The sequence below is a fragment of the Diospyros lotus genome, chromosome 1, assembly GCF_014633365.1.
Source record: "Diospyros lotus cultivar Yz01 chromosome 1, ASM1463336v1, whole genome shotgun sequence".
NCBI lineage: Eukaryota > Viridiplantae > Streptophyta > Magnoliopsida > Ericales > Ebenaceae > Diospyros > Diospyros lotus.
In genome coordinates, this window is record NC_068338.1 from 6,873,425 (window position 1) to 6,896,463 (window position 23,039).

General features: G+C 42.9%; 1 protein-coding gene across 1 annotated transcript; it reads right to left on the reverse strand.

Moving 5' to 3' along the window:
- Nucleotides 1-875: 875 nt before the first annotated feature.
- On the reverse strand, nt 876-6,599 carry LOC127797564 (uncharacterized). The gene is made up of 3 exons (XM_052330613.1): nt 5,690-6,599; nt 3,130-3,793; nt 876-3,057 (listed from the first exon to the last, which is right to left on the reverse strand). Exons 1-3 carry the CDS (start codon nt 6,597-6,599, stop codon nt 876-878), a joined length of 3,756 nt encoding a protein of 1,251 aa, XP_052186573.1.
- Nucleotides 6,600-23,039: the final 16,440 nt, after the last annotated feature.

Genomic DNA, 23,039 nt, shown 5'->3' on the forward strand with positions numbered 1-23,039 from the left:
CCCCAAACATCAAAGATCTCACAAAATAGTAAGGGTTGCTGAGGCATTTCATTCCTACGTGATATTGATCCTGTGTGCTGGCAACGTGTGCAATTCTTACAAAATGTATGAGCATCTCGAAAAAGGGATGGCCAATATAAACCTGAGTCTAGGACCTTTCTAGCTGTGCGTTGAGGACCAAAGTGACCACCACATGCAAGTGAATGACAGAAATGCAAGACTGAAGCAAACTCAATATCGGGCACACATCTCCTAAGGACTTGGTCACTACACATGCGCCATAGATATGGATCATCCCATACATAGTACTTGGCCTGACTTTTAAATTTACTTAGCTGATCTCTCTTAAGATGGGCAGGGATATCAGATGCAGCTAGAAAATTAACAATGTCAGCATACTAGGGCTCAGTACCATGCAAGTGATAGAGTAACTCATCTGGGAAGTCATCTTTGATAGGCTGACAGTCCATGGTAGTGGCATCTGAAGGGGAAGGAAGCCTGCTCAAATGATCAGCCACAAGATTCTCAGCTCCACTCTTATCTTTGATCTCAACATTGAACTCTTGAAGCAGGAGCATCCACCGTATCAACCTGGGTTTGGCATCGTGCTTCTTCAAGAGATATTTCAAAGCTGCATGATCAGAAAACACGACAACATTAGAACCCAGGAGATAAGAGCGAAATTTATCTAAAGCAAACAAAATGGCAAGAAGCTCCTTTTCAGTAGTGGTGTAGTTTGCTTGGGCGTTGTCCAAAGTGCGCGAGGCATAAGCAATGACGTGTGACTTCTTCTCCACTCGTTGTGAAAGGACTGCACCAACTGCATAATTGGAAGCATCACACATGAGCTCGAATGGCAAGTCCCAGTTGGGTGGCTAGATGATGGGTGGAGAAGTCAAGCGCCTCTTGAGCTCCTCAAAGGCCATCTTGCAAGACTCATCAAATTTGAATTCCACATCCTTCTGAAGTAGGTTGGACATTAGAAGGGCAATCTTGCTGAAGTCTTGGATGAATCTCCTGTAGAATCCTGCATGTCCAAGGAAAGAACGTACCTCCCGCACAGACGCGGGGTAAGGCAAAGAAGAAATGATATCGACCTTGGACTTATCAACCTCTATACCCCTCTTGGACACAACATGACCCAAAACAATCCCCTGCTCAACCATGAAATGACATTTTTCAAAATTTAGGACAAGATTCTTCTCAACACATCTCTCTAGGACTCTACCCAAACTGATCAGACACTCATCAAAGGAGGTCCCATAAACAGAAAAATCATCCATGAAAACTTCCATGCAATGCTCAAGTAAATCTGAAAATATACTCACCATGCATCGCTGGAACGTACCTGGGGCATTACATAGACCAAATGGCATCCTCCGGTATGCAAAAGTGCCAAAGGGGCAGGTGAAGGTGGTCTTCTCCTGATCCTCCGGTGCTATGCAAATCTGAAAATAACCAGAAAAACCATCAAGGAAGCAGTAATGGGACTTTCCAGCTAACCTCTCTAGCATCTGATCAATGAATGGGAGCGGGAAATGATCCTTCCTGGTAGCTTGGTTGAGCCTCCTATAGTCAATGCAGACTCTCCAGCTGTTCTGCACTCGCATGGGCACTAGCTCATTCCTCTCATTGGCTACCACTGTGAATCCTGTCTTCTTCGGAACTACCTGCACTGGACTCACCCACTTGCTGTCAGAGATAGGATAAATAATGCCAGCTGAAAGTAGTTTACTTACCTCTTTCTTGACCACATCTAGAATGGTGGGATTGAGTCTCCTTTGGGGCTGCCTCACTGGTCGAGCTCCTTCCTCTAAATGAATCCTGTGCATGCATAAGGAAGGGGATATACCGGGAATGTCTGCAAGTGACCAACTTATGGCTCTCTTATGTTGCTTCAACAAATTCAGCAACTTCTCCTCTTGGTCAGGCTGAAGGTTGTCGGCGATGATCACGGGTAGCTTGTCTCCATCCGCCAAGTAGGCGTACTTCAGATTCTTGGGCAGGGGCTTACACTCCAAGGTGGGTGGCTGTTGAATTGAAGGCACCAATTTGTTTATGTTTCCACCTACCTGCACTACATTCTCAGCAACAGAAACTTCCTCTATGGGAGGCACATGAGAATCGGATATAGTATGAGAAGGTGCACTATCAACAATACTCAAAAACTCATCTATTTCAGAACAAACACTACACTTACTGAGTCCGTCATGACTCTGAGGGCAATGCATATCATCAGGAAAATTATGGATGGTGGGGAATTCAGACTCAAGATTATACAACTCAACACATGCTTTCTCCACCATTAAGTCAATAAAGTTAACATGCAAGGCAGAATGATCTTCTAAGGGATACTTCATGGCATCAATGATATTGAATTGAATGGTGTTACCAGCGAACTCCATAGATAAAGTACCCTCATGCACATTAATTATTGTCCTTGCAGTTTTCAAGAAGGGTCTACCTAGAATAAGTGGTGCGTGTCCGGGTGTGTGATCATCCTCCATATTCAAAACATAGAAGTCAGCAGGGAATATGAAATCCTTTACCTTTACTAATACATCCTCTAATACTCCCTCAGGGTATGCTGTGCTCCTATTTGCCAACTGGACCACCACTCCTGTAGATGTCAATGTGCCTGCACCTGCCTGCAAAGAAGAATACACAGATTTAGGCATCACATTAATAGAGGCTCCTAAATCCAACATAGCATTATGAAATTGCAAATTTCCAATAGTGCAAGGAATGGTGAAAGTCCCTGGATCTTTGCATTTCTGAGGCATGGCAGGTTGAATCAATGCTGACACATTTCTTCCCAAGTTGATTTTTTCATTTCCTTTCAGTTTCCTTTTATGGGTGCACAAGTCTTTGAGAAACTTGGCATACTTGGGAATCTGTCTGATGGCCTCCAAGAGTGGTATGTTCACCTCAACTTTTCTGAAAGTTTCCATGATCTCCTTGTCCAACTCAGCTTCTGCCCTCTTTTTATTTTGAGTGGCTCGGTGAGGAAATGGCAGTGGATGGTTGTGAGAAGTCTCTCCTCTATCTTGATCAATGGTGGTGGGCTGCTTGTCCTTTTGAATGGGAGGAGGCTGATCTTCTTTTTGTCTTTCTTGTTACTGCCCAAATTCTGGTTGTGGAGAGGGTGGGCTGCTTAACTCTTTGCCACTGCGGAGAACGATAGCACTTACATTGCCCCTTGGATTTGAAACTGGCTGTGAAGGCAACTGACCCGAACCTTGACTCCGTAGCTCACTGATGTTGGTTGCCAGCTGTCCAATCTGTGTCTCCAAATTTTGTATGGCAGTGTCGGTCCTTTGCTGAAACTGGAGATTGTTGGCAACGAGCTGCTTCATGATATCTTCCAAGCTTGATTCGGATTTAGGAGCTGGTTGGGGTTGCTGCATTGATTGACTTGGTCTTTGTGCATTGAATCTGTGCTGCTGAGGTTGTTGTTGCTGTGGCTGGAATGGCTGGTTGGAAGGACCTCCATACCTCAAATTCGGATGATCTCTCCACCCTGGATTATAGGTGGCAGCATATGGATCATATCTTTGTTGCTGTGGCTGCTGATGCTGTGGCTGGAAGGGTCTTCCTGGAAAAATGCCAGCACAAGCTTCTGTATTCTCCTGCAGTTGAGGACATTGGTCAGTACCATGGGAGGATAATGAGCAAATACCACATACCTGCTGAGATTTGGACTGTCCTTTATCAAGGGCTAGTTGTCTGACCATGGAGGCCAATTCCTCCAGTTTGTTCTCTATCCTCTGTTGGTCATTGATGGCAGCAACACCTGTAATACCCTAAAACTTGTAATCTATTTCTATTTAATAAATTAAACGATTTCCCGATTTTCTTTAGGTTCTCAAAGACTTGGGAATTTGTGAGATTCAAGGATCTTTAGGGGACTTAAGGGCAATGGACTTCAAAGTTCATTTAAACCTAACTTTGGATTCCAAAACGATATCAAAAGTGGCTGTGGATTTCAAACCCGAATTAAATTCAATTAATGGACACATGTCACCATATGGATGGAGACACATGGGTAGAAATGATTACATGGACACGTGGCGTAATTTGGATGGAAAATTAAAAGTAATAATTAAACACCAATCTCGAGGGACACGTGGCACCGTAGGATGGAAGCAATGATGAAGGCTCACATCTTGAGGGACACATGTCGTAGTAGGAAGAAAGCAATAATGAAAGCTCATATCTCGAGGACACGTGGCGCCGTAGGATGAAAGCAATCATTACGGCTCAAATCTCCATAACATGTGGCGAAAATTCATTCGTTAAAGGGTTAAAAATGTCATGATAAGGCTCATATCTCAAGAGCCACTTGTCACCATGGGAAGAAAGCAATAATTAGGGTGTAAATCTCAAGTGCCAAGTGTCACCATCTTAGAAAGCCAAGTGTCACAATCCTATGGATTTAAGGGCACTATATAAGAATGCCTTGGGTTGGGTTTTTGGCCACCAAATTAAGGGGGTAAGTTGCTTATAAAGGAGGGGAAACTCTGCTGTAAAGAAGGGAAGGAAACCCTGCCCGAGTAGGAGCCAAAAGCAAGCCGTTGGAAGGCACGAGTCCCTTGAAATCCGTGCAAAACAGTAACCAAAACTGCAAGGTAAGCTCATCTTCTTTCTGTAACCACGTAGAGGGTTGAAAGAGGAGTCCGTAGGTTCAAACAGCACTTGAATCGGAGTTAAAATGAGAGAGTTATGCCCGTTTTAATTTTCAGGGTCGGAAGTCCGTCTGGCGCGTGAGCCGCACGCGCCCAACAGAGCTGCGCGTTCAGGCGCGTGGCCGAATTTGTGGGAGCGCGTGTGGGCGCGTTATAGGTCTTCTTGGCTTGAAATTTTTCATGAAAACTCATAATTTTAGTAGCTACTTATATATCTAAACTTATTTTAGGTTTGGACACAAAAAGGTCTCGGTTTTTATAGAACAGTCCACTTGGAGCGACGTTTGGCCGTGAATTTGTGCAACCAAGAAGTGGGAAGATTCGGTGAGTGGTTTCTAAACTGTATTTCTTACATGTTGTGCATATTATTGAGCATGTTGGCGGTGATTGCAAGTGCATATCATGTTATTTCATTTCATACGCATGTTTCTTTCCATTTGTTCATGCATCACTACGTGTGGCTTGTGACTAGTTGTGAATATCATGGGTGAAGGGAGTCTTCACTTGGCCGTGTTGTTAGGCTGTGTTACATGATAAGGTTGGCAGGGGTGATTGCAACACCCTGGCGTCACATCCACCTGGAGCATGCATCTCTGCATCTTGCATTTGCACGCATGAAGTTATTTTAACCCTCACTTAGATTTAACGATCTAACCCGGGTGTTCATACCCCTGGAATATTCAAATGTTCCAGATCTGTCAGGCTCGGGCTCAAAGGGAGAAGGCCTAGAGGCGGCGCGAGTGTAGTTATCTTGTTTAGGCGTCTCTTATGATGTTGTAGTATGTTACAAGATTTGTACTCTTAACTTTGACAATATTTTGTCTCGTGGAGAATGAAGTCTACTTTCCCTGCTATCTTGATAAATTGTGTGTGTGAATGTTTATTTTATGGAAGTCCCAACATTTCAGGTTACGATCCTTACTGTAGTATATGGGATTTCCTTAACGCCCGTGTAAATATTATAGTACCTTATATACTATCTTGGGGTTGGGGCGTTACAACACCAATCTCATTGGCTTGTCTCATGGGAGTGGCTGACCTGGTACCAAACTGTTGGGCATTCTGTGTCATCTTGGAGATTAGCTCCTGAGCAGCTGCTGGTGTCTTTTTAGAGAGGGCTCCTCCACTAGCTGCATCCACCAAATACCTATCCATTGGAATAAGACCTTCATAGAAGTATTGGACCAGCAGCTGGTCACTGATTTGATGGTGTGGACAACTAGAACAGAGTTTCTTGAATCGCTCCCAATACTCATGTAATGTCTCCCCATGATTCTGCCTTATGCCACAAATTTCTTTTCGAATGGCGGCTGTTCGGGATGCTGGAAAGAACTTCTCCAAAAAGATCCTTTTTAGCCCATCCCAACTTGTGATGGCAGCAGGTGGTAGGTAGTATAACCAATCCTTTGCAGCTCCATCCAATGAGAATGGGAAGGCCCTAAGTTTTATCTGCTCCTCATCAACTCCTTGTGGCCTCATTGTGGAGCAGACAACATGGAATTCCTTGAGGTGCTTGTGCGGATCTTCACCTGCAAGGCCATGAAACTTGGGAAGCAAATGGATTAGCCCAGATTTCAATTCAAAGGTTGCATCCAATTGGGGATATTGAATGCATAAAGACTGGTAGTGCACATCAGGGGCAGCCAATTCTCTAATGGTTCTACCATCCAAATGACCATGATTTACATTATTTCCATTATTTCCATTCCGATTGTGTTCATTCCCATTACCTGCCATTGTGTTTAAGTCAGGGGTAGGTATAGAAACAGAAGGAATATCAGATGTAGTGGCAGAAAAGGCAGGAGGATTATCAGGTATCCGAAGCTCTAACTCTCTAGCCTTCCTTTGCTTCCTAAGGGTCTTTTCTATTTCAAGGTCTAGGTCAATTGGTATGCCCTTAGAGGACCTGGTCATGCACTAAAGATCAGCACAAAAACACACTCAAAATGACTCACAAAGAACAGCACACAAACTGGCCTATGCACACCAAAAACTCAAAAACACAAAAAACACACAAACACAAAAACACTAAAACAGGTCAAGCAAGAAGCCCTTAGATGATTTTTTTATGCAATTTTTCACAAAGTTTCAACACTAAAACACTGAGGGACCTAAAAACACTAAAAACCACACAAAATTAGCCACTGAGAAACACAAAATGGACCAAAAAGTGGTCTAAACATTGGAATTTGGCCAAAAAATGATCTCCTCACTGCAATTCAGTGACTCATAATCCTCACACCCCCATTTCTTTGGACACCAAGTTTCAGCAAAATCAGAGAAAGTTGGAAGCAGTGAACAGTAACTGTCAAAATCGTTTTTTTATCAAATCAGCTCCTATTTTGCCTCAAAGACCACTCTAAATGCCAGAAAACATCAAGGGAGGCATAAAGACATGAAAGAACATCAAGTAAGGATGAGAAAGGAAGAGGATAGAACCGGTATCTTGTTCTCAATCCTTAAATTTTGCTATCTGTCATGGAGGCTGTCAAAATCTGCTGAATAAGAGTTTGCTGAGTTTGCTGTCAAAACTGCTGAATATTGCTCTCTCTTGCACTTAGATTCAGCTTGCTGGTCTCACTACAAAACAAAGAATAAGAGTTTTCTGTCAGCAGCTATTCCTGAAGGCATGTTCACTTCTTGATTTGTGGCATAAACTCGGTACGTGGCGTTGTATCTAGCGGTGCCGAGTATGGTTAACTCGCTTTGGACCAGTAGCCCGCAACCAGCTAGTTTCCAACCTATATACCAAGTAGCAACCACAACTTCTGCTATTAGATTATCAAAGAATATATATATATATATATTTTTGAATTAGTCTTCTTTTGACAGAAACGAGATTGGTTCCCCGGCAACGGCGCCAAAATCTGATCGGGGCTGTCGAACACCAATAGATTAGTTGAATAAGAATTTTGATTTGCAGCAAGGGTGCAACCCAAAGTCGTCTCCCAATGAACCTCAAGCGTATCTGTCAAAACAAGGCTAAACGGGGGGGGGGGGGGAAAGTTTTTGATAAAAAACAGAAAACTAAACAAGCAAGAACACAAGAAATCGAAATGCGATCAATTGCAAACCAACCTTCTATCCCAGTTTTCATCGCCTTCTCAATAAACAATTTGTTTACTTTTAATCCTCAAATCAAAAATCACAAAAATCCTTTAACAACCGCCAAAGATTGGAAAGAAAATAGATAAAAAGATTTCAGAAACCTCTTAGTTCAATCTATCAGTTTTGATTCCCCTTATTGCACAGATTCGAGACTGATTGTTCTTGCTTCTAGTTAAAGCCTCAACCGAGCACAAAAACCTTGGATTCTCAAACAAAGACAATGCATGCATTCATCCAACCGGCATCAACACATACACAGATTTAAGAGAGAACAGAAACAAGAGAACAATAGAGTTAAAACTAAAAACTAGATTTCCATTAAAACCAAAGACTCAAACCGGGAACAAGGATGGTATTGCAACTGATTACAGAATCCTTAGCCCTCCATCTTGACAAGAACAATGGGGAGAAGGAAAGCTGGCTACTGTTCACGCCCTTCGAAAGAATTCCCTCAAAATTGGCCACTTAAGGTGCTTAAGTAGAGCTTAAGGATGAAACCCTAGGTTACTGCCACTTCACAGCCGATTTCGGATAGGTTAACGTGCGGACTGGGCTTCGGCCTCTTCACAAGAATTGTATATCAGGAAGATTAGATAAATTTGGGCTTTTGAATCACTTGATTTGGATATCAGACGCCCAAGATATGGCCTTTTAAAGAATCAGCATCTGTGCAGCTTTCCTAATTTGACCCAACTTCCTAACCCCGACTTTGAAGTGCTGTTTGAAGGCCCAAACGAACTTGGATTTGGACAAACCATACCATTACAGAAAGCCCTAGAAGTCCTCTACAATATCTCTGAAGACATCATCTTCATTCTGGAACTTTATCTTGGCCAAAATACTGAAGGAAGTGTAGGAGGTTAAATCTGCTAAAATTGCCCTTACTTCTCTTTCTCCAATTTCCAAGATATCTCATTGCCATCAAGACGTTTCATGCCCCATATCATGCTCCCATAGCCCATAAACCTGGAAAAATAAAGTAAAATAGTGTGAAGCCCAATTCCTATAAAATAAAACCAAGATGAATAAAAAGGACACAACTAATGTGCAAAAAATACTAAATTTGAGGGCTAAATAATATGAGAATATGTGTTCTATCAGGCGTTTCGTCTTGAAACATGGCCCACCCTTCGCCAAAGGCCGGGCAGGTGGACACTTCGGGTGATTGTTCATGAGTAACACCCGTAAGTGGGAGCGGGGCGTTACACATCCTAAATAAAATAATTCTCTCTCAATGTAATTCACCCAACAAGCCAAATGTATTAAAAAATACATGAGTTACATCGAGCTACCCCGGGGACCAAAAGACAAATTCTTCACGGCTACTAAAATGACCAAAATATCCCTGCTACCTAGTAGCTATATTTTATCATTCTAAGTGTTCCAACTATCACCATATGGTAACACTGACCCCACGAATAATTTTGCATATGCAATGTCTTTGACCTACTAGTGTAATGACGAAAATACCCCTCTGCGTAACACCCATCATTTAGAAAGGAATAATGTACTAACACCTCTCTAAATGATTTCTACCATCCTTAGATCACTAGTCCAATAATCGGTGACTACTCGAATGTACTTGCTTATCACTGGGAGCTACCCAGAAGCACACACTCTTAAGTCACGTTCCCAGGGCCCTGGATTATTTGATCATTCTTGGACAATCACAAGGGGGTGAATCACAGAAACTATCTTGTATTAGTCTATCTTAGCTAATTAGAAACCATACTCCCAACTCAAAAGGATATTGATCTTTGATAGACCTCACCTACAATGAATCTAAGAATATAGCTCTAGGTTCACTAGACCACCAACTAATACTCAAGTATTAGAGTACTCGTCCACGTAGTAGCAGTGATAGACTAGCTCCATGATAATTAGTACTTTGTCATTAGCTTCTATCACAGGTCCACTCTACGCATTCCAAATGCGCTTGTACAATTAGAGTAAACAGACTGTTTACTGGCTAAGGCAAGCCATCCTCCATTAGGATCTATTGCACAATGATCTTATCATGATAGAATGCCCAGTTCTATCAAAAGATCAAGAGTAATATTTTTCTTGCTTATTAAGTACCCATGATTCATGCCTAACTGTGAAGAACGACCCATCACATGAATCACTTACTTAATAGCATGGACACTTTTCCAACAATTAAATGCAAATAATATATGTGCCATGAACTGAATAAAAGAAACATCATTACCATAAATTAAACAAAACATGTCTTTAGGGTATACATTTCCAACAGGAATAACGCTACAGCTGATGCCTACGGTTGACGGGTCTAATGCTAAGGACCACTGGATATAGATGGTTAGTTCACAGGAGGGACTACAACCCTCTATGTGGAGTAACCTGTCTGCGGTGGAGACGATTAAACACCGAAGACTTGGGGTATGCTGTAGGTTATGTCTGGGCCAGACCTAAAATTCCGTAAGGGTTGAAAAATCATGGTAGTGCCTTTTGTTGTCTTGGCCGTAAGAAGGTTTGTGAATTGATTGGGTGATATCCTGTGGTATGAAAAAAAAAAAAGATGTGTGGCGATGCTCCTTGCTAAAGGATGCTAACGCAATTGTGGTTAAATTGATCGCAGTTGACCGGGAAAAAAATTTGAGATGATGGACCCTGTGTGACCTTGCGGTGATGCAATAAACTGGGTCGATTGGTGGAGTCTATAAATGGCTCTAGAATGTTACGTAAGTGCCGTAGAGGCCGAGACTTACGAGTTGGAAGCCGACCATCAGATGGAATTATTGAAGCATGTAAAAGTTTCAAGTAGGGGGATCTCTAATCCTGTGATGTGAGTTGTGGCAGGCTGAACAAGTGGATAAGGCACGGTTTGAAATCCATGAAGGATCGTGATTGCACAGTTTAAAGTTAGTCCTGATGTGTCTATGCGAAAATGAAGAAGTATCCTCATGTAGCACTGGATGGATTTTTGATTGATGACACAGGATCAGTTGCCAGGTGGTAGCACCTGATGGCAATGATAGGAGCGTGAGGCTCGAGGACTGTGATGAAAAGCCTTATTGATTGGCCGTGTACAAAAAGATTCAGCAGGTCCTGGTGGTTAGACCAGGCGAATTTTGAGAAAGAGATCCAAGGTGATAAAAGATGGTTGGTCAAGGCAAAGTTATGCTGCTTGAAGGAGTGCTACTCTGTAGCGAGTGTTATAGATGGTAGTGTTGAAATGTGGCCTAGGTAGAACTTGAGATGTTCTCCTAAGAAAAGTTGGGCGTGGGGGCACAACACTAGATGAACCTCCTAAGGCACTACAACTCTAACAGGATGGATCACCCGGAAAGGCTAGCGTAACGGCGAGTGCCTGAGTAGGAAGGTGAGTCATACGGTATTGAGTGGAAGTGTGAGTTCCACAGGAGTGGCAAGGGTAATTTTCAACAGCTGGAGTTTCTATCGAAGCGGTAGTCGATGTTTGCAAGTGTAGTGCCTGGAGGAAGGTTGTGTAAGTTATGAGCCGGGTGACCCGGCTAGAGCTAATTGAGTTGGTCAGATGAAAGTTGAAGGCAAATTTAAGATGTCGCCCGTGGGTGACGAGAGTTCGAAAGAAAGGCTTGGGGGACAAGATTGGTTCCCAGGAATCGTGTAGAGGTGATGAAATCACCTGGAAGCTGTGAGTAATACAGCTAGAGGGATGCCTTGGTGTTTGGGCAATTAATGAGATTTAACCTCGTGGCTAAAGGTTAACGATTGTGAAAGGAAATCAGCTAGTGGAGCCGATTGGTGACTAGCTGAGGGTAGCCGATGGTGACCAAAGGCGCCAATTGGTGATAGCAGCAGCGGCGAGCAGTGGCTAGCCATGGTCGTGTTGTGTCGTGAGAGTAGCTGGTCAGTGGCGTTGGTGGATCTCGAGTCGCGGTTGCGGCTGGATGTGGTGCTAAGCGATGGCAAGAGATCGTCTTAGCTGATGATGATGGCGTTAAGGCTAATGTGGACGCTCACTGAGTGATGTGAGCTAGTTGTAGCAAAAGTTATAAGAAACTTGGGAGAAGCCAAAGTTTCTCAGGGAATAAGCTAGCTGCTATAAGTATAGCAAAGTGATTTGTGAAAAATAGCCTAAGGGTGGGGTCGTGTTTGTTGTGATGACCAGTAAGATTCAAGAAGTAGCGAGTCTTTTGAGATGACGTGGTGGTGTCATCATCGCTGTCAGAGAATTCATTGTTCTCATGGTGTTGTCCTTGCCGAGTAGGACAAAGGGAACCATTATGCATGGTTTAAATCAGGTGTTTATCACAAATTGAGAAAGAACCTGATTTTGGGATTGCCGAAAAGTTCCATGCTTCAAGAGTAAGAGGCTTTGTTGAGAAATGTGAGATTTAAAAAGTCCCAACAAAATTGAAGCTGGGGGAGTAAATTTGTCTAGAAGACCGCTACAAGAGTGGGGGTGTTACCGTGTTAGCTTGTTGTGGTGCGGACCAAAGGCACAAGTCATCCTACAGGTGCGATGCAATAAGTGATTGTGCAGATGGTAATAAGCCAATCACTTGTGCCACGCACCGTGGGTGATGACGAGGGCTGATTAATGGTTCCGCGACCTTAAGCACAATGGTAGGATCCTTGACTCGCAGTAGGGTTTAATAGCCAAGGTAAGGCCTAGCATGGGGCATGATGGTGAAAGTTGAATTGGGTGAAGAATTGAAAAGGGGTTGCTCAGCGAAGAGTTCCCTGATAAGGGTATGAGACCCTACTAGTGTGCAATAACGGCTAGTAAGGAAGGCTAAAGTATCTCTGTGTGCTTATGCGAAGAGCTTCTGGTTCGAAGAAGGTTGTGGCCCGAGCATGGTTAAGCTCGAGGTGAGAATATAATGGTGCGTGCATTGCTAAGCTCGAGGTGAACTCGAGAAGTGCACGTATAGTTGAAATGTGAAATGGCCTGGCATGGTGTAAGGTAAATCGATTATGCATAATCGTAACGACAAATAAAGGTCGGCTGGTCAAGGTAGAAGACCATGTATGAAATGGTCTAAGTTGGCTGGGTGAGCCAAATGGTTGCTTCCCAAGTAGTGCTAGCATGGTTAGTTGATCGGTAATGAGAAGTTTCCATGAGAATCAACTCTAGCTGTGCATGCTTATGATTAATGGCAGTATGCCATGGTGGCATAGGTGTCAGAGTGTCTTATTGGCACTAGAAGTGACATTGCGGCTGATGGTCAGTGCTAAAACGTTGCTGGTTGGACTAGCATAAAATCGTGGCCATGTGTGATTGGCAATGGGAAACGTTGCCGTGTGGGATCGGCATAAAATCGTTGTAGACTGATCAGTGATGCAATGTTCGCGAGTGTTTATTTTGATTGATGGGAAAATGGGAAGTGGACAGCAAAGTGATGCTTCGAGGCAGAGAAATTCGTCCAGAGATGGACATCGTTGCAGTAAGCATGACCAGCAACCAGTAGTGCAGTTTGGCGAGAAGCCAAGGCGGTATTTGGTTGGTGAATGTCTTCAAGAGGCGAAGGACCAAATGCCTAAGTGAAGCCTTGAGATGGGTATAACCCGAGGTAAAGGTGGAGAAATGGTTCGGCTACGAGATCCTCGAGCAGGGAATTTAGAGAGTAGCCTGAGAATGTGATTATCTTGGGCAAGAGATTAAGGCAAAGTGAATTTCGAGGACGAAATTCTTTAAGGAGGGTGGAATGTAATACCCGCTATTACATGGTATTGAGAATAAATAACTTTTGATTATTTTGTCAGGACCTCGGGTGGTCCGAGAAGACTAAGGGTCAATCTCGGGAAATTAATTAATAAAATTGCCGAATTAGCAGCCAGGAGTGCCTCGGGACTTGGATGTCCAGGGAAGAGGGCAAGGGATTGATGAGAGTCTCGAGATGAGGATAGTGACGTTGGAAGCTGTCCGATAGGGAATAATTTTCGAAATAAATTCTATATAAACACAAGTGGGTGCCAATACCGAATAGTCGGAGGGGACCCTAGGGGTGGTTCAGTTTTCTGAGTAAGGCAACCCTTAAGTGTTTTTGGGTCGAATAAAGGTCCCGTGCAGGTTCAGGGACGAGGTCGGTATTCCCGAGTAGCGGTCGATTAATAATTTTGATAAATCGAGATTTGTTGTAGCTTGGTGGTATAATTTAAAGTCTTAGGAGGGTCCAAGAGCAATTATAGAAAATCCCTAAGTGTAATTTTTAAATTCCTTAAGTGGGATTAATGTGAAATTGGGGGAAATAATATAATTTATGTATTATATATATGTATATCCGTGTGTGCATGGGAGAGGAAGCTTCCTTGAAGCTTCCTAAATGTTGCCCCTGATATTTTGAATCTGAAAGAGGAAAGTAAAGGGATTTAATTTGGTATTATATATATGTTCTGCTGTTTTGTGCTCGTGTATAAGGGAGAGGAAGCTTCCTCCCAAGTTGTCTCTGTAAATTAAAAACAGAGAGATAGCATGGCTGAGAAGGCCATCCGCGCGCAGAGAAAGAGAGCTCGGGAGAGAGCTTTACCGCGAGAGATCGAGAGAGTGGGGGAGATCGAGAGATGGAGAGATGGCCGGTTAAAGGCTGCGTGATGCAGCGGCGGCCATGGAAGCAGCGACGGCTTGAAGAAACCGCGGCCATGGTTGCGGTTGCAAGAGCTCGGAGAGACGAAGGAAGCAGCGAGGGCCAGCCAATGAGGGTTGAAGGTGGCCGGTGAGGTCGTGCGAGCAGCGGCCAAAGGCAGCAGCGGGTCGGAGCGAGCAGCCGCGATCGGCCATGGCAGCGCAGGGGTGCTCGCGCTGCTGCTTGCAGCGATGGCTCCTGGTAGCGGCGGCCAGCTGGTGTAGCGTGGCCGGCGGTGATGGCGCGGGAAGCAGCGGCCGGTGAAGCTGGAAGGCGATGGTTGGAGGCTGCCGTGGGTGAAGAAGAAGAAGGAGCAGGTGGCCGCGCGCGGGGAAGAAGAAGAAGCACAGTGCGCACGCGGGAAGCCAGGGAAGAAGAAAGGAAAAGAAGGAAAAGAAAAAAAAATAAAAAATATAAGGAAAATAAATTCTGGAAAATAAGGAAAAATAGCCGAAAAATTCAGAAAATATGGGAAAAGTCTTGGAAATTAATTTGGGGCTCGAGGAGTGGGCCGAAGGTTCGATATGGGAATCTGAGGGCATTATGGCGGTCTAGTAGGCGATGCTAATGTGGACGATTAGCCGATTTTCTCTTCCAGATTAACTGAGGTGAGTTAATTAATTCTTTTCAAAATATTTCCTTTATGTGAGATATTAAATTGTGTAGAGTAATTTAATTGTTGGATTAAACCTTGGGTCGGGGTTGTTTGGAATTTATTGACGGCTGGTGTATGCCGTGGTTAGTGTTGTCTGGAGATAGTGTTGATGCGTGATTTTGCGGTGTAAGCAAAAACGAAGGCGTTCATTAATGCTTAATATGGTGGGATTTTGCCTGTTTGTCTCTAAGTTCGATCAGGAAGGCAGTGATCCTAGAGGAACTTGAGATTCAGGTTGGAATTCGTGCCGAGACAGAGATGAAGCTTCGAGCCAGGTAAGGGACGACCCCATGTGGAGGTGGCCTCGCAAGTTGGTAAATATGTTTGATAATATTTTTATGTTACATTGGTATGTAGTGGTTATATCTTGTGTGATGCAAGACCTAGTAGACCTATGGCCATATGGAGGACTAGTGTGGTGGGGGCTGATAGGTTGATGCCTCAAACCTTAGTGGGTTGTGAGGATGAGTGGGCCTAGCCTCATTTGCATGCATTTGACATACATAAACATGATTATATCCATATTTACATGCATTGCACCCTTACTGAGTCTTTATGACTCATGAGGTTTTACCTCATTTGTAGATGATGCAAGTCCGGATGCAAGCAGGGATGGCGCCGGGAGGCCATTGTGGCAACTAGCTGTGTTGCCCGAGTTATGTATTTTATTATTGCATGTATGTAGCCAGGGGGTGTTGTGTATATATACCCTTGTGAGTAATGTATGTGTTATTGAGCTTAAATGTATTTAATTGCTGTAATCATCATAGTGTGATAGATGATTGTGAGATTGCTTGTTGAATGTGGCATAGTCGGTAAAGCCAAGTTTTGGATCGAGTAAAGATCAGCGAGGTATGTTCTCATAAATCCCCAATCCTCAGCGAAGTGTTTGTATGCTAGCTTTGTGCTTGGGTCACTTCTGGCTTACTATGGGGCGAGTTGAAGAGAGGCGAAGCTCACTCGGGTTTCGGGTCTTGGTCCGCTGGATTTTTCTTGTTTGAGTTTGGACCGATTCTTGAGTGGAGCGAAGTGAAGAACGAAGCCTAGTTCCCACCTAGGGCGTTTCCTATTGAAACATAGTCCAACCCTTCAGTTGTGGTTTGTCGGGTGAGTAATCTGGTCGATTATTTACCGGTGGCACCCGTAAGTGGGAGCGGGTCGTTACAATACTTAAAATCCCAAAATTAATAACTCAAAATTACTCAATATATACAATTTTTTGGAAGCCCGTTACCATCATTCGGTCTTTTTAGGCTACAACTTAGCTTAACCGAAAACTATTTCTGATTTGATTTCTTTCAGTGTCATAAATCTCACCTCGAGACGCTCATCAAAAATATACCTTTAACCTTAGGTATCTAAGATCTAGGGTACTCCCTACGACTGATTCAGTCATTCATTGCCAATTCAAACATATTTTCGGTATTTTAAACTCACTTAAAATATGTGGCATCTTCACAAAAATATGGGGTATTATACCCACTCGGTTATGTCGAGTGGGGGGGGGGGCTTAGCTACTCGGTTGTGCCGAGTGGTGATGCCACCCGGCTCGACCGAGTGGGTCTTCCTCGGCTCCCCGACTCTGCTTTATCTCACTGATATTGGGGCCCACACTTGACCATATATCCATTTCTCCTTCCTGCGTACATTAGGAAGCATATGAATTATCAGAGAAGCAAGAAAAATGTGCAATCGAAGAAGAAGAAGGCTCTACATCCGAAGAAGAGAAAAAAGGAGGAGGCACAGGCTTGCAATCCGAATTAAAGACCAGTTAAATTTCAATGGAAAAATCTGCCACCAGGCCTTTAAAACGACAACTGAGTCGTGAAAATAGCATGCTTGAGTTGAATAGGGTGAAACAGGGAATAGAAGACGAAGATGGTAATGTTGAGGCGGAGAAGGAAAAGGGAAAGTCTGTTGAATCAAAATGGGTGTTGTTTCAGAGGTTGTTGAATGAAGACGAAGAATCATCATCAAAAGAAACTGGAGAACAGGAAGCATCTGAATCATTAGTGAAGTAAGAAAAATGTGCAACCGAAGAAGAAGGAGGATCAGAAGTCACAGGCTTGCAATCGGAATTCAAGACCAGTCAAATTTCAATAGCAAAATTTGTCACTAGGCCTTTAAAACGACAACTGAGTGGTGAAAATAGCATGCTTGGGTTGAAGAGGGTGATCTAGGAATAGAGGACGAAGAAGGTAATGTTAAGAAGGAGAAAGAAAAGGGGAAGTCTAGTGAATCAAAAAGGGTGTTGTTTCAGTGGTTGCTGAGAGAAGACGAAGAGTTATCATCAAAAGAAACTTGAGAACAGGAAGCATATGAATCATCAGAGAAGCAGGAAAAAATGTGCAATCGAAGAAGAAGAAGACTTTACATCCGAAGAAGAGGAAGGAGGAGGAGCCACAGGCTTGCAATCCGAATTAAAGACCAGTCAAATTTTAATGGCGAAATCTGCCGCCAGGCCTTTAAAACGATAAATGAGTGGTGAAAATAGCATGCTTGCGTTGAATAGGGTGAAATGGGGAATAGAGGACAAAGATGGTAATGTTGAGGATGAGAAAGAAAATGGGAAGTCTGGTGAATCAAAAAGGGTGTTGATTGAGAGGTTGATGAGTGAAGATGAAGAATCATCACCAAAATAAATTTGAGAATACGAAGCATCTGAATCATCAGAGAAACAAGAAAAATGTACAATCGAAGAAGAAGACGACTCTACATCCGAAGAAGATGAAGGAGGAGGGACAGGCTTGCAATCGGAATTAAAGATCAGTGAAATTTCAATGGCAAAATCTGCCACCAAGCCTTTAAAACGACAACTGAGTGGTGAAAATAGCATGCTTAGGTGAATAGGGTGAAACGGGGAATAGAGGACGAAGATGGTAAAGTTGAGGAGGAGAAAGAAATGGGAAAGTCTTATGAATCAAAAAGGGTGTTGTTTCAGAGGTTGTTGAGTGAAGACGAAGAATCATCATCAATAGAAACTAGAGAACAGGTAGCATCTGAATCATCAGTGACGCAAGAAAAATGTGCAGCCGAAGAAGAAGGAGGAGAAGTCATAGGCTTGCAATCGGAACTAAAACCAGTCAAATTTCAATAGTGAAATTTGCCACCAAGACTTTAGAACGACAACTGAGTGGTGAAAATAGCTTGCTTGGGTTGAAGAGGGTGATCTGGGAATAGAGGACGAAATTGGTAATGTTAAGGAGGTGAAAGAAAAGGGGAAGTCTGGTGAATAAAAAACAGTGTTGTTTTAGAGGTTGTTGAGAGAAGACGAAGAATTATCATCAAAAGAAAGTAGAGAACAGGAAACATCTGAATCATCAGAGAAGCAAGAAAAATGTGCAACCGAAGAAGAAGAAGACTCTACATCCGAAGAAAAAGAAGGAGGAGGAGGCACAGGCTTGCAATCGAAATTAAAGACCATTAAAATTTCTATGGCGAAATCTGCCATTGGGCCTTTAAAATGACAACTGAGTGGTCAAAATAGCACGCTTGCGTTGAATAGGGTGAAATGGGGAATAGAGGACGAAAATGGTAATGTTGAGGAGGAGAAAGAAAGGGGGATGTCTAGTGAATAAAAATGGGTGATGATTCAGAGGTTCTTGAGTGAAGACGAAGAATCATCACCAAAAGAAATTTGAGAATAGGAAGCATCTGAATCATCAGAGAAGCAAGAAAAATGTGCAACCAAAGAAGAAGTCGACTCTACATCCGAAGAAGAAGGAGGAGGAGGAGGCACAGGTGGCCAACGGTTGTCGAACCACTCCAGAATGAGAGATTTATGTATCTCTTCTCTAGTGTGCAGCAAAGTGCACCCTAGGTCATCTCTCACAAGGAGCCTCACTTTCCTCTACGAACAAGGAGAAGCAATATAAAGAACAGTTTGTTTAGGGGGGGGGGGGTTTGACAGAAAACTAATTAACAAAACAGAAAGACAAGGATGGATGAAAAATCAGTAAAAGAAATGCAACCGGCTGTGTATTTGTCCCCTCTATGAAATCTTCCTCATCCAATCTATAAATCTTAGCTTGTTAGATGTTTTAATCTCTAGATATCAAACTTAAAGCATCCCCAACAACCGTTCAAGGATTAGAATGATTGGAATAACAAAATGAATACAGAAACCTCTTATAAACAAAATGCAACCATCCACTCTCTATTCAACATATCAGGACCCATGCAAGAACAACCGTTCAAGCACATAATATTCATTTCCGAGATGTTATACCAACCGGCTATAACATTCTGTTCTCTTAAGCATTTAACAGAAAATGAAACCATGCAAATTCACACAAACCTGCCATGAACTCCATGCATTCACAAATCTGCTCAAACTAAACCAAATGGAAATGAATAAGAAACAAACAACAAACCAGGTTTTTGTAGCTCATCCGGGACTCAGATTCCACATGGATTCAAGATACACAACCGGTTACAAATGCTCTATCCTATCATTACAACAAGCAAGACAAAATGGAACAAAATGGAATAAAATGAAGTAAACAGAAAAAATGCTACAACAATAAAAACGGCCAGAGAATCCTCTCTCTTTTCTCTTCCCTCTCTCCCCATGAAATAAGTGCTAAGAGGCCTTAAATACATGGCTAAGAAATGAAGAGCTAGGAAGGCTAGGGTTGGGCCTAGCCCAACAGAAAATAAGTGAGCCCAAAAACAGCAAAATTGAGCAGCCCAAGTCTGCTCCTTGAAAGTGAGCCCAAGCTTTTTTAGTTGAGCCACTTCTCTAGCCCATCCAATATTCCCTAAAGCCTGGATCCATAGAAGTAAGATAGAAAATAGTGTAAGGACGATTTGAAGTATAATAAAATAGAAACAATGAAAGATCAACAAAAATTACTTCAAATGACCTAATAAGACTGAGGTGAAATGCCGAAATATAGTATAAATATGCATGCTATCAACAGGCTCGCAATCAGAATTAAAGACCAGTAAAATTTCAATGGCAAAAACTGTCACCAGGCCTTTAAAATGACAACTGAGTGGTTAAAATAGCATGCTTGAGTCGAATAGGGTGAAACGGGTAATAGAAGACGAAGATGGTAATGTTGAGGAGGAGAAAGAAAAGGGGAAGTCTGATGAATCAAAATGGGTGTTGTTTCAGAGGTTGTTGAGTGAAGACAAAGAATCATCACCAAAAGAAATTTGAGAATAGGAAGCATCTGAATCATCAAATAAGCAAGAAAAATGTGCAACTGAAGAAGAAGACGACTCTACATCCGAAGAAGAAGAAGGATGAGGAGGCACAGGCTCGCAATCAGAATTAAAGACTAGTAAAATTTCAATGGCAAAATCTGCCAGCAGGCCTTTAAAACGACAACTGAGTCGTGAAAATAGCATGCTTGAGTTGAATAGGGTGAAACAGGGAACAGAAGACGAAGATGGTAATGTTGAGGCAGAGAAGGAAAAGGGGAAGTCTGATGAATCAAAATAGGTGTTGTTTCAGAGGTTGTTGAGTGAGGATGAAGAATCATCATCAAAAGAAACTAGAGAATAGGAAGCATCTAAATCATTAGTGAAGCAAGAAAAATATGCAACTGAAGAAGAAAGAGGATCAGAAGTCACAGGCTTGCAATCGGAATTCAAGACTAGTCAAATTTGAATAGCAAAATTTGCCACCAGGCCTTTAAAACGACAACTGAGTGGTGAAAATAGCATGCTTAGGTGGAAGAGAGTGATCTGGGAATAGAGGACGAAGAAGGTAATGTTAAGGAGGAGAAAGAAAAGGGGAAGTCTAGTGAATCAAAAAGGGTGTTGTTTTAGTAGTTGCTGAGAGAAGAGGAAGAGTTATCATCAAAAGAAACTAAAGAACAGGAAGCATATGAATCATCAGAGAAGCAAGAAAAATCTGCAATCGAAGAAGAAGAAGACTCTACATTCAAAGAAGAAGAAGGAGGAGGAGCCAAAGGCTTGTAATCCGAATTAAAGACCAGTTAAATTTCAATGGCGAAATCGGCCACTAGGCCTTTAAAACGACAAATTAGTGGTGAAAATAGCATACTTGCGTTGAATAGGGTGAAATGGGGAATAGAGGACAAAGATGGTAATGTTGAGGACGAGAAAGAAAATGGGAAGTCTGGTGAATCAAAAAGGGTGTTAATTGAGAGGTTGATGAGTGAAGACGAAGAATCATCACCAAAATAAATTTGAGAATACGAAGCATCTGAATTATCAGAGAAGCAAGAAAAATGTGTAACCGAAGAAGAAGACGACTCTACATCTATAACGCCCCGCTCCCACTTACGGGTGTTACTCGTGAACAATCACCCGAATTGTCCACCTGCCCGGCCTTTGGCAATGGGTGGACCATGTTTCAAGACGAAACGCCCTAGGTGGGAACTAGGCTCGTCCTTCCCTTCGCTGAATCCCAGGATTCACTAGCAGAATTGGGCTTTAACCACACCGCATAGGCTATAAAGAAAATCTCCTTCAGACGCCCAATCGCCATTTTTCTCATTTTTATTTAATTCTTTTCCATCCAAGAATTTTACCGGGCTCCATAAATCACCATTTAAATCAATCCATTGATTGATTACTAATTTTGGAGGAAAAACTCAAATTTTCAATTTTTTAAATTTTCGGCATTTTCTCCAAAAATGCCCGAAAGATCCCTTTATTTTGAAAATTCCTCCGGGGCCCAAAATCAATTAAGAAATGGCCAAAAATCCTCAAAAAGTCCAAATTTTAAAAAAAAATTGGACGGCGGGGCCCGTTGGCACGCCCGGGGCTCGCGTGGGGCCCCTTTGGGCGCTGGCCGCGCGTGCTGGCTGCGCATGCCATGCGCGCGCTCGCCCGCCCATGCGCGGCCGCAGCCACCCACGCGCGCCCTCCTGTGCGCGCGGCCTTGCGTGCCCGCCCGCGCTCGCGGCCCCGCCTACGCGCGCGGGGCTACTGCTGGCTGCTTCCAGCAGCCTCCTGCTGTTCTTTCACTCCCTTTTCTTTTCTTTTTTTTTTCTTGGGCATTTAAACCCCAAATTTCCAGAAATTAAAAAGAATAAAAATACTTCACATGATTTCAATTTTAGCCTATTATTCTCCATAATTAAGGCTTAAACAATATTCTTGATGCTTCCACAACATACATCAAACACCCACTAATTTTCCAACAAACCCATATGAATTAACTTCTTGGTGTTTCTTACAACACACACCAAAATGAGACCTCACTCAACCTAGGCACCTGTAACACCCCGTCCCGCCAGGCGTGTCACTATAAGGGTATTCCCGGGATTTCTTTTTTTTTTTCTTTAAGTTAAACATGCGCGGTATTTCAAGAACAATCTTCACATGCAGAAACAAAACCCCGCGAACCCCAGTCTTGCCCGTTTAACTATCAAGATCAATAATCTTAAACTAAACGAGTCATAATACAACGCAGCGGATACACTAATACCAAAACACCATAGTATTTCCATAGCAAAATACTTAATACAGATCAAATGATAAAATCGCTATTATACAACTGTTCATTTACAACCTGAAATACATACTAAAGCCTCCAAACGTTACAACGACTTAACAAACTAAGCACCATTGGCCCTCAACCGGCCACATCCTTGCCCTCGCAGCAGTTCCTGGCTGGAACATTAAACGTTCCAGGGGCATAGCCCAAGTTAGATGATAAACATCCAAGTGATGACATAAAACAGTTCATACAACGCATGAGAGACACACGAGCATGGCATACTCAGACAAACGTAAATATGCAAGACACGTCTAACTCGAGATATCACCTTGACATACTTAATCCCTCGAATGCCCCACTGTGGCACACATTCACCTGGTCCAACGTTAATCCCTCGAGTGCACCGTCGTGACACTCGTTCACCTGGTTTAACATTATTCCCTCGAGTGCCCCAGTGTGACACCCGTTCACCTGGATTAACATTGTCCCAATCTCAAGTAGACCCCATCCCGCCCCATACGGACCCAACGATGCAGTTAAACTTGACCGCAAATGATATGAAAATTTACACGCCATGCACTAACATTTTAAAATAAAAC